This window comes from Colias eurytheme, chromosome 1, assembly GCF_061535395.1.
Source record: "Colias eurytheme isolate Ceu_HAF_F1 chromosome 1, ilColEury1 Martin Lab GWU primary, whole genome shotgun sequence".
NCBI classification, from domain to species: domain Eukaryota; kingdom Metazoa; phylum Arthropoda; class Insecta; order Lepidoptera; family Pieridae; genus Colias; species Colias eurytheme.
The window spans coordinates 8720580-8740972 of NC_142980.1; the positions used below are offsets into that span (position 1 = coordinate 8720580).

A 20393-nucleotide genomic window follows, 5' to 3' on the forward strand; every position below is an offset into this window, starting at 1 on the left:
TGTTACCTATCTTCCTTCTGCTAGATGTAACATCTAATTGTTTTCCCTATAAAATGAAATGAAATGAATTTGTTTATAAACCTAAAAATGCGTTGATAAGTCATAAACAGACAATAGTCTCGATTTAATACTGCAATAAATTCGCAGGAGAAATAATTATAAAAGTTTGTATGATGTTATGTATACGTACATAGAATAAACATATTACCACCGTGAGCGTTTATTTAACAAAACGACATCTTAAGAGCCTCACAAATTGTTATTTTGCTATTGTCGCCATTTAAATACTCTTTGATGTAAGATCGTCGTGTTTGTGATACGATATGTGTACCTACTTGTATTTCACTTGGAATAACACAAATGTTGTCTCCAACTTTCCAACCACATAGACCTTTAATAGTTTTCGCATACGATTTTTATATAAATACACTTACACCTACAATGATAAATAATACTTAACCAAGTTTATATTTACAGGATTATAATATTCCGTTACAATTACTAGAAAATCCGTAATAATGAAATTCACCGTAGCTTATTGTATTCATAGAAAAACTGAGTAATTTAATATCACAATAGTGGATGTACGTCGTTATCGGGAATCGTTTATTTTTAAATGCATTTATATTGAAGGAATGTTCAAAAAATTAAACTTCAAAATTTCGAGCCAATTAATCTTAATATATATAAATCTCGTGTCACAATGTTTGTCCTCAATAGACTCCTAAACCACTTAACCGATTACAATAAAATTCGCACACCATGTGCAGTTCGATCCAACTTGAGAGATAGGATAGTTTAAACATGTAGGTACCACGGGCGAAGCCGGGGCGGACCACTAGTTGTTATATAAATAACTATTTTTACATAGCAGGTTATCAGTAATGACTTATTTATTTTGTGTTCATAGAGACGTAAGGTCGCATTGGCAATTATTTTTCAAGATCTCTTTACACTTGTGTGGCATATATAGTTATCGGCTGACATAATAGCCCTACAAGACCCTTAAGATAAACCCAGGTCATACGTTGTGTAAATAACTTATCGAACATATGCCTATTCAATGTATTCCAGTTAATATATTTGCAGATAAACGATTGTTTTTAATTAAACGATATTTGGTCTTGTTAGAATATTATTTGATCATTGCATAATAATAAAAAAATAATAATTTTAGGGTATGTTTGTAAAATATAAATTAATCTATCATCTGCAATGCTAGCAACGGTGGTAGGAAAGTATATACGAGTTATGAATATTCTTTAATTCCATGAATTAATTATCATTATGTGTCTATATTAAAGTACATTGGTTTAAATATAGCAATTACATTACATGTGCTAAAATTAAAAGCACTTAAAAGCGGTGAGACGATTTAATAATCTCGTCCAGTTATTGTATAATAATAATACTGCTCATAAGTATGACTTATTTTTGAACTTATATTAATACATAGCTAACAATATAGGCTCTTTTATAACTTTTATAAATAATTATTTAACTAATAAAAAAGCTCACGACTGAAACATAGCATTGCAAGTTATACTACACTTATAAAATTAACTATTAACTATTTACCTAGCGCAAATGTACACGTATCTTATAAGACAATATCTTTAAAACGTTAAATTGACCGATTTTCAAGAAACCTTTTATCTTGCCTTCCCCACGTACCGAACTCTCGAAAGAATTGTCACAGAATAGATTCTTATCTCAACAGTATTGTAAAGACAGTTTATAATGTAAAAGTAGAGCTTTAAAAATTAAATTAAATAATATTTTATGTACATATAAGAAAAAAAGGTTTAATAAAAGTAAAGAAACGAGGAAATTGTATTTTTTTTGCCATAAAATAAATTATACAAAGCAAAAGTATAACTTAAATTAGATAACGCAGCTTTATAAAAATCTGCGACTATAAACGTTATCTGACATATGTCTCTAGAATGAATATATTATTTAGTTCAATATCATTCTAAATTATTCTTAAAAGGTGAATGATTTATGGATATCCAATAAATAATAGTTATTTGTTAAGCAGAATTCATAGTAGGTGTACCATAAAATTGATATCTGCGTAGGTCTCAACGGAACGGGCAAGGTAAACTATGCATTTGTAAATAACCTGATTTAGGCAATACAAACCTGATCATATTTGCATCGTTTGAAAGTTGAAGTTCAAAGGATAACAAAGTGTTTTTTATATAAAATTGTCGAAAAACTAAAACCGTTAAAAATGTCGCCTAAAATTTCTTGTAATCTTATTTTATATTATGATAATCACTATGAATATAAGCAGAAACATTTTCTCTGGAAAATTGTCGAGTTACTTATAGTTTCAGAAAAATATATCTATCGGGAGTGCCCCTTATATTCTAAGGTATGGAAAATTGGAAACCTTAAAAATTTATCAACAAAGAAACAAAGTAACATTTCAAGTGCATACAACACAGTAATGCTTATTGTTTAGTCTGTTCGGTTGTATGCGTTAACGTCAAAGAGCCGCTCGTATTAAAAATCTTGACTTGCTAGTCAATACAAATGATCAGTCAATCTTCATATGAATTGAGACGTGTTTCCACTAATCATGAACGATGTGCTGATAGGCGAGTCTAATTAACAAAGCCATGGACAGATTATATTTATTCCAATTGAACTTTATATTTGTTAAATTGCTCTCGTTAGTTACTATTATACACCCGTACAAGAAGAAACAATGAAACGCATATTATGTAAGAAGATCAGAAAGATATACTACTTGTAAATTGTTGATTTAATGTAACAAAGGCACTTATAACTAACGCAATTGACTACAGAAACACGTCTTTTACTTTCAAATTTAAAGCCTTTAAACCTTGAACATTTTGAATTGAAATTCCTGAATTAATTTGAATGACAGATCATTTGATGATAGTTAATATTAACGAGAATGTATGAAGACCGAACGTCAAGTTTAATTACATTTTTAATGTAAATCCTGAGTTTCAATCGAATAGAGAGAACAATACTCGTTAATAGGTCGTGGGTAAGTAAAGTTTGATAGACTTAGTTTTAAAGAATAGATTCTATTATGAAGACTGGGTCATCACTTCTTTCATCTTCATGTATGTGTCCCATACATTCTTCATCGTATCACTACATAGTATAAAACAAAGTCGCTTTCTCTGTCCCTATTTCCCTATGTCCCTTTGTATGCTTAAATCTTTAAAACTACGCAACGGATTTTGATGCGGTTTTTTTTAATAGATAGAGTGATTCAAAAGGAAGGTTTTAGTATATAATTTCTTAGGTTTTAGACAAAGCGGGCGAAGCCGCGGGCGGTAAGCTAGTAATGTATAAATGAATTTTCGTTTTACATATATATATACTTGTTATATAGACGTTGTATTTTTAAATAAAATGCAAGTAAAGTTATTTCGATACGTTAAAAGTTTTATTAATTTAAGTTGGCCGATTTTCCAGGAGTGTAGAGTTACTATAACTTAAATATTGCAATCCATGCGTTGCTCCAAACTTTGAGCACGTGCAATCTGATGTTTAGTTGCGACATTAATACGAAAAGAAGTTTAAAAATACATATCATTAATGGTTAAGGATCAAACGAGCAAATATAAAAACGTTTTTAGTGAATCTACATATAAACTTAATTACATTTTCTGGACTTACCTAAAATGAATAAACAAAATAACTTCCAAAAAATTTATCCATAAAACTTTTAAATAACGTAAGTAGTCTTGATGAACTTAAAATATAATAAAGGGCCAACATTAATTCAATTACCTACTGTTCATATGACCTGTGATAAGTGTTAGATAAATATTTTCCTACTTAGAAGGTTTTATATTCCACTTCCTATAACCGCTTCCTACTCGTACTATTAATAACAAATAATATAATAATATGATACAAATTACTTTAATTAATTAATTGATACCATTACCAATAATAACAACAAAACACATAATACGATTATTAGTAAGCTATATAAGTACAAATGATTCATGTTTCTGCTACATATTAGTATACATTGTAAATAGAAGAGTTTTAATCCATAAAATTTTTCTATCCCTATTTACTTATTGGATTATATTAGAAAATAATGAAACAACAGCTTTATTACTGTTATTGTTCAACTGTTTTAATACAAAATCGATACTATATTTATGAAACGATAGACTAAAGAAATGCTTAACTAGATAATTAATACAGTTTATGCAAAACGTTACCTCGCTATTTATATACTACTAGCTTTCCGCCCGCGGCTTCGCCCGCGTTTTCAAAGAAAAACCCGTTCCCGTAGGATTTCCGGGATAAAACCTATCCTATGTCCTTTCTCGAGTTTAAGGCGTGATTGAGTAACAGACAGACAGACAGAGTTACTTTCGCATTTATAATATTAGTATGGATGTGCAAAATGCATATCTTCACTCAATCAAAATTACCCCGAGAATTAAAGATTATCTTATATATAACGTATTTAAACGAAACTATCGATTGTGTGAAGAAATTCAGATAAAAATCAATTGAAATACGTACGTATTTACAAAACAAAAGCTTGTCGTCATGGTAATACATGAATCATGCTACTGATGATGTGTTCGTTTGTTTATCACAACACTATGAGGTCTCAGAGGAGTCACTTTGACAATAAAACGATCTGCACATATTATGGAACGTTACAATTGATAATTCGACGCAATGAATATTGTTCGTAACGTTGATTCGTAATTATGTAAAGGATCTATTCGTATTTCATGAAACACCATATTTTTGCGGATAGCTTGAATATTTCAAAGGTTAACTTTAGTTATCAGTCAACCAGGTTTCAAATCAGTAAACAATTCAATGATTATCGGACCTATTTGTCCTGAAATAATGAAATAAGTTGTCTTGAAATAATCAAAAGTATCTATCCAGTTACAAAACTGCAGTCCCTTATTCATTTTTGGATATAGATTGTAGGTAGTTAGTTGATGGCATGAAATAATGTAAACCGAGCATTAAACATCAAATTAGCTAAAAGCAAATAACAAATTCTATTTTACGTCCTGATACTATCTTAGTTAATAAACTAAAAAGAATAAGAAGCGCAACTCATAATCCAATACTGCAAATTATAACTGTTCATAAGAATTAAATGTTATAAATTTGGGCCAAAAAGGTAGAACAAACAGCTGTTGTCGTGACGACGCACGGATTTGCATAAAGAGCAACTATTTACCGATTACCGCTGACTTTTTATAAGTTATGGGCTCTAGCGTTTATTAATTATTATAATAGATAGCGCACTTACACGGAAGATAATTTTTCCATAAGCTTCGAATAAAATATTTTTATGGTCCTGAAATATAGAGAACTGGAAATGAGAACACATGAGCGTATTTCAATTTTTTATCAAAATTATAGAATTTTGGCGAATTGTACAAAATTTTATAAGGAATATTGTAAGATTCATTCTCTAGGACAATATTATTTGCGGTCAGTATCTAATAATTGCACCAACCACATATTTTGCAATTTAATACCAACAGAACAAAACACAAGTAGGCATATAATCATTTTTGAGTACTCACACGACAAATAAGAATGGCTCTGTGAAATTTTTATTCATTGTTTACCTAGTTACTTAAAAAAATCAATAAGTCAAACCAATGATAACTCATCACTCTAGTCTGTATCTCTAGTCATGCAATTGAGAAACTAGATTTAAAGAGAAATAAAACGCTCATAATTTTAATAATAAATGAACTAAATAATTTATAGTGATCGCTCGTAAATTGTACCGCACAAGCAATCCCAATGGCATGCGCACGCGATGGTAGCTCTTCGTGAAATTAATATCAGTTTCTAAATAAGTGTCCCACAATAAACATTTTTGTCGAAACAAATTTGATAATGCTTTAGCAATTTGCGAACCGTACCAAATGTCACCGGTTATTTTTTGTCGTTCCACGTGATTGGATTGCTAGACGATTATGTTAATCACTGTTGTAATAAACTTTTCTGATATATTTTTACATAGACTATTGCCAGTTTTACAAAACTTTGATTGTTCTATACATTAGACGGATAATTAATTATACATTTTTTGGAGATTTTAATTTTTATGCGGAAAAAGTAGCAGCTTTCGAGATTCAACAACATAATCTTAGAATGAATAAGCTTTTTGTAACTAGAATAATACTTTTAATTCTCCATTCTTCCAAATGATTATGTACATGTACTTTTATTGAGAATGTAAGGTTAAATGCCTTTTAATGTTAACTATATTTTGAGTCGTATTATATGACCTAGTGCTCTACAAATTTTCTTTTGATTTATTATTTATATAGTACACATATGTTACGAAATATGATGCATGATTCAAAAAAATAGTTCTCATATTCTCATAATAATGTTGCACAAAGTAGCAAACAAGAGACTTGTCTCACCGTGAGTCTGAGAGTTCTCGTTCATTAGGGAGACTCTTTGTCTTATTGACACGGGAACACACTTTTACGTCATTTACATTCCATTCCACGATGGTGTTTTTTAATCATTATCTAGACTAATGTTCTGGAAGTAAATAGGGATACAAGATCTTATATAAAAACGTGTTATCAATATGGAAATCTGTTTACAAAAAACACTAAATCTTCACTGATTTTGCCCTCGGCGAAAACAGAAAATATCTGTTTTTAGGATGAGTTGCATTATCAACCAAAATGCAGTAATTTGTTTCGTTATACCATTATAGTTAAGTCCCTACCTGATTAAGTTTTACTAGAATCGTAATTATCGTTGCGTCGGCAATTTCCTTCGACAATTTATATGACATTAGCTAGCCTGTGACTAAACGATAAGCTTCGCTTTTAAGGGTTTTTTATCATCATCAAACGTTTTTGTCTGATATAAGGTTTGAATGAAGTCACAGCGGGAGTTATAATAACCAAAATATGTTTATGATCACAGAGAATAGCAATTTTATTGTAATTCTCATTTGTCAACCAAATATCAAGATATAGATGTTTTACCACAACAAGCACTGATTGGTATGAGCTTTTTGTCACCTACACTGAAAATGGATGGCATACTTTCACTAGGCAACTTTTTTGCTAACACAGGCTTATGCAAAAAGTACCTTATGACGTCACGTGTAAATCTAAAATGTTTTTGGCATTCAATGATCTTTGACGATAGTCAATTGATTGAGAACCTCATCATTGAGTTCAGTGTCATATTTGAATTTAATTTGAACTAGCGGTACGCCCCGGCTTCGCCCGCGCAGCCAAAAAAAACCCGCATAGTTCCCGTTCCCGTGGGATTTCCGGGATTGCGTCATTTTCCCGGGAAAAAAGTAGCCTATGTCCTTTCTCGGGTATCAAAATATACCAAATTTCATGAAAATTGGTTCAGTAGTTTAGGCGTGATTGAGTAACAGACAGGCAGACAGAGTTACTTTCGCATTTATAATATTAAGTATGGATTGTATGTCATATTCATCTAATTACTTTAGTTAGCGTTTAGCTACTATTATGTATTCTGTGCTTTAGTAAAGGTATACCTTTTTTACCTAGAACAATAAAATTTATACATGTTTCAAATATTTCATATCTACAAAACGATCCACATAACCTTTCTTAAGTGACTTTTATTATAAAAATAGAAATAATATGATATTATATTTCCGTATTTTCACGAGTCAATTAAATTATCGAGATGAGTTCCTTTTACATCGATAGCTCACAACACTAGATAATAACGACATCAATAATAATGTGTGAGCTTGAAAGAAAAAACATTTAACACATGTCCACTGAATGTATTGCGAATTAAATTTTATTTTTATTCCCACGCCGTGAGTAACACGACTCCTGTGATCTTTGTTTTATTTATTTAGGCGTCGGAGACATTTTCTTGCATTTTCTTTATTTCTCTATAAACCAAAATGAAGATAGATTTTTCACATATGGTCTTGAAAACTATACTGAGCCAGGTAGGTAGGCGAGGGCAGGTAGGTAGTGGAATAAGTAGCTTAAGATATTTATTTCATTTAGGCCAACAAATATTTTTAAAACGGAAAATAATTAAAATTTACATCGGTTCATGTGTAATACGTTTTTATTTTAATACACTATTTTTATACCTCCATCATTTTTAGTAAACATGTCCATTATGACTTGCGAAATGAACACCAGATGTTACAGATTCAAGGGCTTCGTTTTATTTTAAAACATTATATGTGAATGTCTTATATTTACAGTATGTTTGATGTTTATCACGTCATCGTCTCATTAGCATTAATATAACATCCTATATAATTTGACTAATATCACATTAAAAATATAATATGACATTAAAAAACTTTAGCATCAAATGTTGTAGTTTAATGTATATTGTGATTAGTCAGATCTATATTGTGTGTAGTCAGATTGTAATAATAAACTAAGATGCCTTGTTACTTCAAGTTCTTAAGCTCTACAATATCCATTGAAAACAATACTATACCCATATACTACTAGTCTGTCTACAAGATGTTAAAAAAATCCTAAAAAAACACATTTACCTACATCTTCAAGCATCTATTTTGTGTATAATTACAACAATGTGTTTAGGAAGTATTCGCCCCAAACCGAAACATCTTGGCTTAGTGGACCACTTGGTTTTTTATCTTTTTGATAACACTAAAATGCTCATCAACCTTGACTGAGTGTACTCTAATGATATCTTTATCTAGTATGATTATGACGTGATCGTTTTTCTTAGGTTTAAAATGTGATGCAATAATTTTGCCCTAATACGTCTATTTGATTTGATGTTGTATAGGTAGAGCTTTGTTTGTCTGGTCTTGTTTTTATTCCAAAAACCCAAATCATATTAGAATTTCTCATAAATGTAGTTACGTACTTAAAATAAAAATGACTATGTATAAAATAACGAACTCTTCATAAACAAACAACAAAACTATATCTGTACGAACTCTATATCTAAAGCTCTATGCTTGTTATTTAATTAAATTACTCCAAAGTTCACCATGATATGTTTTTGAGTGTAGCATCCGTAATTGTGAGAGAAATATTAGAAGGAATTCCTTTCATCACCTTATTAAAGTCTTATTAAAATTGGGACACTGTCATAATTCTCACTAGATCCCGTTACAGTGAAAACTAAATAAATGCGATAAAAAGTGTTTAAAATGATTATAAGTAAAGGGGCAATATTGTCCCTCTGCCTGTTAGTTTCGTTCGAGTCACTCCGTGCGCAGAACATCATCAGACGTGAGTATACAATATTATTATTTTACTAAATTTTAACACAATAACATCAACTCTCTATATTATACAGCATATCTAAAATAAATTTGATTCCTAAAAGTGTATTTGACTTTATATTCCTGTGGTACTTTTGCTTATCTATGATGATACTTGTGCATATACAAAAGCTATGGCTATCAAGTATCAATGTCTTCGCTACCTTTTCAGAGAGATATAACAATCAGTTTTACTATGTATGGGTTGTTCAATGAAACAGGGCACGTTATTAACGCTCATTCGCGCCTTTTCAAAAATAGCTTCCTAATACCCACCTACAAAAAGGAAAAAATTAAAAAAAAGTTTTATAAGCTCTACTTTTTTGTACTCTATTTTTAATCAGGTATATTACTACTACGAAGACACGTAACTTGCTATCTACCATATGGTATATTTAGTTACTAATGAAAGTATGATTCTAATTCTAGGTATGATATAATATCACAGTCATTGTATCATTTAATAAAATATTTTTACTAAGAAGAGCACAAGGACAAGGTCATATCTATTACGCTTATTGATATCATTTTCACAACATCATCAATTAATTGTTTTAATTCGTGTTGCTACGAACCTGGAACAACCTATTGTATTGTTATCTAGTGTTTGGGATGATTCCAATTAATGATTTAACAGTGTGACTTATAAGTATTTAGAATATCATTTGATATGACTCATATATAATCTATGAGTTTCATATTACAATACGATGGAAATAACCGAATGTAGGTACGTACATTAAAATTAAAGAGAACAACAGCTATGTGGGTCACTGAATTTACGAACGTGCTGTAAAGTAAGATGTTTAATTTTTATTATCCCAAAACTAAATCTGTTTTATGTGTTAATATTAATATGTGCTAATTTTATTGCTTCGCAGGGCATAATGTTTGAATCAATCGATTATTATAATTCAATAGCAAACAATGGACAATTTGCGGATATTGTGTAAAAGTTCAAAACTTCAGCACTAATGTCATCATAGTTAATCTAATGAATCGGTAGGTAGTTGACAAAATATATGATTTGTAAAATTGAGTTTATTTTTTTACAAAAGAACTAAGCACTTTAATTAGATTACTCATGATTTATTTCATCCATTCCTAATTTTAGGTACTTGTTTATTAAACTGTCAATTACTAAACATAGCGAAGCAGGACGAAATATATAAAAAAAACCTCAAAGCTATTGACTATTTTACCACACACTTTATATCCATGTTTTATATTTTATAATCAAGTCTAACAGCAATTTATTTCTATGGCTGGGACTTGGGGGCGTGGTATAATCAGATTGCGGACCGCATAACAATTCGTCCGCAAAACATAATTGTTTCTACAACTGTTTATTGTGTATCATCTGTTATAGGGGTAGAATTAATAAATATCTCAAACGTTGCACTTAAGTTAAATGAGAGATCTCACCAAAAATCTTCAAGAGTACTCAAGAATAAAGGAACTCTGTAATTTTGTAGCCAGGTGGCTATCGAACAATAGGTATGTCTTCGATAAATGCACTCGGCCCGCAATTCCTTGAATCGTATTGAACTGGTCAGTGGGTGCTAACAAATAAATAAATCATCTAGTGCTGTAAAGAGTGCTGTCGGATGCATGATCGTGACAGTTGATATGAATTGCCTCGCGCCCTCACCCGGCACCCCGTCCACATACAACTTGTATACGAATATACCATCCGTCATTGTATTATCAATATTATCGTCCAACAACGGCTCTTTAATTCAACGGACAAACTTATCTATATTATATACCGACATTATTATTTCTTTCCCCGACATCCAGACGAGAACTCGACAATGTACTTAATCTAATTATATTCTGATGTAAATTCCACGCATAAAGTTGTATTATTCAATCAATTTAAAGTGTACTACTTAGTATTTGAGTTAACGATTTTATTCAACTAGGTCTAGGATAGTTTTGAAAATTGACCGATAGTTTGCGGCGCGTTTACGATAGACATAGGCAAGGTTTGAGCAATGTAGGGCGGATGTTTAGGTAGATGCTAACGTGAATATTCGGTATTAAATTAAGATCTAAGCATTATAAAACTGACCTTCTTTTATTTGGTATCAAGACTTGGTCACGAGGTAATTGATCTGATGAGACGAAGCTGTTTAATATTCATGGCCCCTTTGTGTCACACTCGTTGTTTGCCACAAAGAGGTAGGTTTTTCAATAAGGCTAACGCTAAGATACTATTATATAGTTAATAGACGGATTATGTTAGCGTCGACGTGCCTACAGCCTGTATCGATTCTAATTAAGAATTAGATAGTGGGCGGTCTGAAAACAACAAAACACACGTGTTCTAGACGCACGCTTTATTTAATTCTACAAAAGTCCAATGTCAATACACTTTGACTAAATAATATATTCATGTTGATCACGACCAAAATGTATGAGTATCAGCGAAATGGCTAATGCCAGTATTATGATGGTAATAGATGCATTTAAAGGCATTCTATTTTTTGCGAAACGACCCGCCGGAGTCACGAGAGATTAACCACCGATTTACTTGATGTTATTTATTAACATGATAGAAGCGTACTTTTACGATGTGAATGTAAATACATACTAAATATACATGACATAGGTTTTGAATAATCATGTGCGTCTAAGATTTTTAATCTGGTCTAGAGATCTATTATAGAGGAAAGTTCTACTTGTTTACGACATGCATGTTCAGGAAATATAACACAGTTCTTGTTTCCCATACAAATTTAACTGTCATCATGTATTGTACGTATTCGATGTCCGTCAATCTGTCCGGCACAGGGGCTATTCTTAAACAAAACAACTGCAACACTTATCGGCAATCATATGCGTTTCAATTAAACATATTTCAACGTAAATTGCGAGTATCAAAGCAAAGTGATATCATATAAAATTAGACTTAATTAGAAGTAAATATAATATATAAAAGTTCATCGTTGACAAATATACAGAGAATAATGTCAAGCAGATGCCAAACAAAGCGCTTTTAAATCGCAAAACCATAATACGCTTGTTTTGCATATTTTATCAATTACTATTGTGTCGGGTCTTTTCTCTAACGATGTACAAATAGGTTGGTTTTATTATGGACCCGCTATATTTTGGCATCCAGCGACTATGAATATTGAACATAGTTCAATTTAATTAAACTTTGGAAAGTTCTTGGACTGTGATTTTAATAATCTAATTTTTTTTAATATTCATTACATAAATATATCCATTGTTCATTACTGATTAAATGTATTATTTTGCATTGCATGCTACTTTGAAAAAAATCTTTAATAATAGATATCTACTCCACTTATTCTACGCTTTATTCAGCACATTGTAAGGAAATATATTAGTAGATATATCCGACAATAAAACACCTAAATACAAGAAAATCATAATAATTATCGCATTTCATACCTACTATCCACACGAGCCAATAATCATCCATAATCTAATATTAGTTGTTGTCATTAACTATTAACTCAATTAGTCTATCCATCAGTGATCACAACTTACTGTATTATGTCAAACGACAAGGTCCATTAGTATGGAATCAAGGTAGATGCAATTGAAAAGTGTTAGTTCGTTTAACCTAGTCGCATGGTTCGAATATGGAAATGTGATTTTTTGTGAAGGACCACACAATAGAGTCAGTCGGCGCGGTTAAGAAAATAATTCATTCGTTAAACATATTTAAGACGTAACAACCTGAATGTTTATTCATTTGGTAGATGTAACTAGCTAGTGTTTTAGTTTGCGAATTTATTGTGTGGGAATGAAATGAATTTATATTAAGTAGATATATATTCACAATTGAACTGCCTACCTCATAATTCATAAAAGAACGTCTCTACATCTCGTAAACAAATTATCTTGAACTATTTCTAGGATTTATTATAATACACGCAATTGCAATATAGTTCAAGAAATGAATCGTAAATCAAGTGGGATTTATACAAATCGTCGTGTTGACTTTTATAGAGGGATGTCAAGAAATCTGTGATACAATACGCATACAAATAAGAAATACAGATAAATAAATAATACTTCCTTTATTTATATTAATTTCAGGTTTAAGTTCAGTTCTTTCGGGAATATGGGTATTTATACAAATTGTTCAAAACAAATCAATTTTATACGAATTATTAGTTAACTACATAATTAAAGTTTTTTATGTGACTAATAATAATTTTATATTGTAATGACGATGATTTTAATTAGAACCATACCATTAGGTTATTTATTTCAAATCCTTATAAAACTAAAATACTGCATTGCCCAAAGTTTAGATCTAATAACTTAGTAGCGATCAGTTCTAGATATTAAGTAATGTCTGCAGCGCATGTTAAGTTGTAATAACTTACGTCCAATAATCAATCCGAAGTTCGCTGTAACTGTCCTAGTTAAAGTACTAAGCGACTAAAGAAGTGGGCTCACGTAAAACGTCGGGGACAATTTGGTAATAAGGGGAAGCCTGTGCCTGGTGCAGGCCGACTACTTATAACACAGTTTAATTTATTTGCGGATTCCGCCTTGTTTGGAAGCCATTTCGTTAATGCCATTGATGTGATCACAATTGGATGCGCCTTTTTAATCTTTGCACGAAGTGATATCTATATTTATTTATTTGACGAAAAATGTAAAGTTCGCATTTTGATGAAAATATAATCGTATTTAAATACAGACGAGTACATAATTTACAAAATACGTTCAATGATACAAAATTAAATTCTTATCTTGCATTTGGCAAAGATTAATTGTCCTTAATTATATCAAACGAAATTGCAAATATGAAATAATTCTGCAAGCGCAGTCAGAAAATTATTTTCAATTTCAGAAATAACTTTCAATTTATGCGCTTTATACACTTATTATTTCAATTAAAGAAAATTCATTTATATGAAATACTTGCGCTTCAGGCTCGTAGGTTATGCTCGCAATCGTAATATTGCCAAATGATTTTACCTACATACTACTCCTTTAATAGATATATATCCATATAAAGGAATCCTGTAAAAAAACCCGCGTTAAATTATATGTAATGTTTTAAGCTTCATTTAAATAGTCTTAAACTTGTTAATATTGTATCCAAACCATATCCAAAGTAAATGAATTAATGGACAATATTAAAAGAATTACTAATTTTGTTTCCGTTACAATGGTAAAAAATAAATAAATACTTTCTGTCAAATTAGTTTCACAGACGGTAAATTATTATTCCATGAATAGTTGGTATAAATAAAAATACGCAAGGATTGAAAACCTCCGCCGATTTTGGTAACGTCGACTAATAAATCTTTCCACCCCTATTTTATAAGAATATTCATATACTGTAGCATATTACCATAATATTATATAAACATAAATAGTCACCTAAAATAGTATCTTATGCATTACAAAGCTATAAGACCATTTGTAATACAATTGCAAATCAATTAATCAAAGCACATTGAAAATACGTTAAATTTATGTCTTAGAAGCAATATCCATGTCCTAAATTGTTGAATACCTGCGTCATCCAATCCAACCCAGAGTAGATACTATCTTGAACCTTAATGTACGCATAATAGCTTAAGACCAACTACAGGTGCTTAAGTGTCATTTACATATTTACTAGGTTTATTATGCAGGTCCTTTTGTCATAAATTTACAGCCTTTATAAAATACTTAGAATATTGTAAAAAACATAGGCTCATAACCACATTTTCATATACCTACCCATTTGTACAATGGTACAACTAACAATCAAAGAAATAAAATTTGACTACTATAGATCTGTATAAAAGCTCTTTAGTTTAAAAGACATTATTATAATCTCGAGTCTTTAGAGGCTAAAGTCCAACGTCTAAGTTTTTAATGTTGACAGGTATTTTAACTGGAAACTTGGACCTATTTAGAATACGGTGATAAGTATATCACGTAGGCCGACTGCGTCCGCAGAATGTTAACGATACAAAGGTGCTCCTGAAAATGTTATACGGGGAAAAAAATTGGCAGAGAATCTCCGCGTTAAGGCGCGTTTTACTTACATTTTGCCGTAGATTTATGCAAACATGTTTGTATGACTGTTACGTGATCGCGGAGCGTTGACAGCCCGCGGATTTGTGGGTTGTAAATTTCAATCATTTGGCATTTTGTTTGAGCTTCCATGATTCGATATTTGATGTTTGTTATCTTGTTTAGAATCGAATTGGACGGTTATCAATATGAAAATAATTTATAGTTACAATTATTATACAATTTAAGGCGAAACATAAACTTTATAAGTGATTATTAAAAGACAAACCAATTAGCTGCGTACGGCGTTTAGCTTGAAAGTTTTTAAAGTTTCACACAGTTTGTACAAATATTCGTATCACTAAGCAAACTATGTTACTCAAAGCTGTATTTGTGACGGATTCAGCCTCAGTAACGCCATCTAGTCTATTTGAGTAGGATTTAACGCGTTTAACTTTGAAAATTGTCATAGTGCGAATAAGCGCCGAGTTATAATCTCCAATTAGCCACAGCAAATTAGATTCAGAATCGTCGATCAGATCGAATAATTCGTGTAGTTTTGAAAGTTACTACAGTTATTCCTAAAGGTGTCCCGATGAATATACTAAAAGCCCCCGAGGGAGGGACACAAGCCGGCGGCGGGGGAGGGGGGGAAAGGTCTCTTTTTCAAGGTTTTTGCTTGTAACTCGAAATTTTTTTCATAATATCTCTTTAGTGACTTCTACATTAATTATCTACATTAAATTTCCTATAAATTACGTCTCAACATTTTTACTGTACGATCAATACTTTAGGAGATACAGAGTATTAAAGGTAAGAAAAATAAGAAACAACATAGTTTTACAAATTTTAATTATAGAAAGAAATAACATCTTTTTTTGCACGAGTATGCCGACTTATTAGTCAAATTGTGTTTCATCTTCGTCATCTTTATCACTAAGATCGATAGGGGGTCCATTAGTACAAGCTCCTAGGCAGCCGTTACAGATAAGACTACACATAATGCCCGCTTTTCGGCAACTGCATTTTCCGGAACATCCACTTTTACATCGGCAAAAAATTGAATTTAACAACGCTTCAGGAGCAGGAGGATCCAAGGTCATGATTGGTTCTAAGTATCCATCGACTCTTCGCTTCCAACCCCATATTTCAGGAGGCAGTTGGTTCCCAAGCCACTCCTGTACTTGATGGAATACTCTGTAGGCGTGATATTTTGCTGACCCTTTGGTAGGGAGGGAAGAAAGATCCGGTTTGGGCTTGGTACAAGATTTCAGAAAAACTGTGAATCGATGTCTGTTGATCTCAGACTGAATACAGGGCGCTCGGTATACTGCAAGAAACATTTTTTCTCCGGCTTCTGCTATAACCTCCTGAGTTGACGTTGGGTCATAAAATACAGTTGCTGTTTCCTTTAGTGACGGCTTTTGATCAAAAATCTTGATAATTGATGTTTTTCCCTTCCTGTAAATAGCTGAGGTTGTATCACACCCACTGAAACTACTTCTTCCCTCCCCCCTACCAAAGGGTCAGTAAAATATCACGCCTACAGAGTATTCCATCAAGTACAGAAGTGGCTTGGGAACCAACTGCCTCCTGAAATATGGGGTTGGAAGCGAAGAGTCGATGGATACTTAGAACCAATCACGACCTTGGATCCTCCTGCTCCTGAAGCGTTGTTAAATTCAATTTTTTCCCGATGTAAAAGTGGATGTTCCGGAAAATGCAGTTGCCGAAAAGCGGGCATTACGTGTAGTCTTATCTGTAATGGCTGCCTAGGAGCTTGTACTAATGGACCCCCTATCGATGTTAGTGATAAAGATGACGAAGATGAAACACAATTTGACTAATAAGTCGGCATACTCGTGCAAAAAAGATGTTATTTCTTTTCATAATTAAAATTTGTAAAACTATGTTGTTTCTTATTTTTCTTACCTTTAATACTCTGTATCTCCTAAAGTATTGATCGTACAGTAAAAATGTTGAGACGTAATTTATAGGAAATTTAATGTAGATAATTAATGTAGAAGTCACTAAAGAGATATTATGAAAAAAATTTCGAGTTACAAGCAAAAACCTTGAAAAAGAGACCTTTCCCCCCCTCCCCCGCCGCCGGCTTGTGTCCCTCCCTCGGGGGCTTTTAGTATATTCATCTGGACATCTTTAGGAATAACTGTAGCAACTTTCAAAACTACACGAATTATTCGATCTGAATAAATTAATTTTCCCATACTAAATGAACCGTTTTCTTTTATATATAAATATTCTAACTTACAAATAAGATTAATGATTTGTAGCTGTTTTGTTTTTGTTGTATTTATAACATATAAGCGTAAGCATATTCTTGTTATTATTTGTGTGTCTGTACGCGTGAATATTGACTTGTTTTAACGATCCATTTTCTTGTTGTTCATAGAATCATGCGGTAACGACGACTTCCGCTGTGGCAACGGAAAGTGCATTGAAGGAGCCCGCCGCTGCGACCGTGTGGTGGACTGTCCATCTGGTGAAGATGAATTAGCCTGTGGTAAGTAAATTTTTCTGTAGCATGTTAGCTACTAACTTCTAAGGCTCTTTTAAGACTTGTTTTTAATATTTGTACAATTTTGACGTATTTTTTCATACATTGTTCGTCATTTTAAAGGAAAAGTAAACTTATCAGATATTTTCCGAATTTGTGGAGATGGTAATCATTGTGTAGTGTGTACTTATAATAACAACTTGTAATGACAAATAATAATTAACTGATTCATTTCTAATATTCTAAATAATATTATTTCAATATTTTAATGACCTAAACCGAATTTATTTTTTATTTACAAGAAGTAAAAGCTCAGATCGAAAATAAATTCGGTCCTATACCAACGTACAGTTATTTAAGAATAACTACAAATTCTTACGTCGATTTATTGTCTACAGAATGTAGTGAGGATGAATTCCGCTGCCAAGATGACGGCTCCTGCATAGAAAGCAGGAAACGGTGCGACAATGTCAGGCACTGTGCAGATGGATCCGATGAATACGACTGTGGTGAGTCTACAAATCCGACCAAAAATTACCAGAATTATATCCCTCGAATTATATTTAATAATACACAACTTTCTCGCACGCTGCGTTATGTTTTGGAAACGGTAAGTTCATCGATTGCTAGTCTGGTCCGGTCATCATGTATGCAAGGATAGAGGCAAGTTTCATTGCCACGATGGATCTTGCATATCTATCCTACTTCGCTGTGATGGCTTTAGAGATTGTCGAGACGGCAGCGACGAAATTGACTGTCGTAAGTACCTCTATACTATCAAGAAACGATACATATATGAATTGTTTACTAGACAATATGCTTATATAAATATTTTAAAGCATGCCGCTCTAATCAATGGCAATGTGACCATGGAAGTTGCATCAAACGCAGTCAGCGTTGTGATGGTCGCGTCGATTGTCCAACAGATAGATCTGATGAGAGGAATTGTGTGGGTAAGCGTGAAATGCTTGATTATAATAATATATTATTCTATGCTTAAAAGGCACAAAGCACGATAGCACTACTAATAAATTTACTTTTACTACATACATTTTCTGATATTTACATAGTACGACTACAGAGTACCAGTTAATAGATATTTTCACAGCATGTGATAATTAGGAACATTGTCTGAAAATTTTATTCACGGGTATAAATTTCAATTTTACATTTTACGGGATGTTTTTGAAGTATTACTGATAATTGTGCATGTATTAACAACAATCAAAATTTTGAAGGATCATTTGATTAGCTTCGCATGTATTTACAGCAAAGGGATACTTTAGATGCAGAGGTGGCAAGTTAATACCAGAAAAAGGACGATGCAATCGTCGATACGATTGTGATCCTGGAGATTATTCCGATGAACAGAATTGTCGTAAGTGTCGATCATTCGGTAACTTGTACTTTCCGTTTCATCTCTAACTACTCATTGTTTCGATCTCAGTTATCATCAATTTGTTATCCTTCGTCTATTTTTTCTCCCCATCATTCTTTTTGGTGTTCTTATTTTCCCTGTTCAGTGACTTTCGAAACTCCATCTTCATCGGTACTTCAACTTCCACATACTTGTTCAAACATTATTCGTTTATGTTGTCTGTTTTCAAATTGCCTCTGAAATGGTTAGTTCAGGTTTTGCCTTTTCTTTTACCGGTAGCGTGTGGTGAAGACGACTTCAAATGCGACAATGGCTACTGCATTCCCAGGTCTAAACAGTGTGACAGAACACGTGATTGTCAGGATGGTTCTGATGAACGACACTGTGTTTACGGTTTGCACCTTTTTCAAAATTTGTATCCTGACCATATATTTTTAATTGTAAATGTTCTAGTAGTTAACCGTTATTTTCAAAGGTAACGGTTAAATTGACGTATAGCCCCTTTCATATATTTAGCATGATGGTTAATTTGCTTGATTGCATTTAGTTAACATTACAACTGACATGATGTACCAAACATGCAACTCCCAAACGAATGATCGAAACATTTCGACAGACAAATTATACCTACCCAGTTTTTTAAATTACAATCACTTGTATTTGCAACATTAATATCACGCCTTAGTATGCATCAATAATTTTCATCGAAATTCAGTCATATGACCAAATTATTGAGTTGAAATTTCACATGACACTTATATTTTTATTTTATTGTTGCGTTTTTGGTAAAATTGATAACACACTTAATATGTAATATTATTACAAAATGCATACATGACACTTGTAATAGAAACAGCAAATAAAAAACTCACTGATCCACTCACTGATACAATACTAATTTAAACTTTAGTTATAATTATATTGGTTATGGTTTACGTATTATATTATGACAGGCACAATATGCATGGCTTATCAATATAAATGTTCGAGCGGACAATGCGTTAAGGCTGACTCTTGGTGCAATGGGACTGTGGAATGTGACGATGGTTCAGACGAAAAGAATTGTCCTTGCAAAAGGGACCAATTCCAATGCCGAGATGGCTCTTGTATTAATATTGCTCAGAGGTGTAACGGTCACAAAGATTGTCATCCCCAAGGCGAAGACGAACACAATTGCGGTAAGTAATCCGGAACAAAAAGCTCCG

General features: G+C 32.1%; 1 protein-coding gene across 8 annotated transcripts in view; it reads left to right on the top strand.

Annotated features, from left to right (window-relative positions):
• trol (terribly reduced optic lobes) overlaps window positions 1-20393 on the top strand; it is a 107069-nt gene that overhangs the window by 56522 nt on the left and 30154 nt on the right. For all 8 annotated transcript variants that reach the window (XM_090103292.1, XM_090103319.1, XM_090103334.1 and 5 more), the window contains exons 11-12: window positions 17706-17816; window positions 18209-18319. In XM_090103292.1, the coding sequence (XP_089959418.1) occupies window positions 17706-17816; window positions 18209-18319 (222 nt within the window). The remainder of the gene's footprint in view (window positions 1-17705; window positions 17817-18208; window positions 18320-20393) is intronic.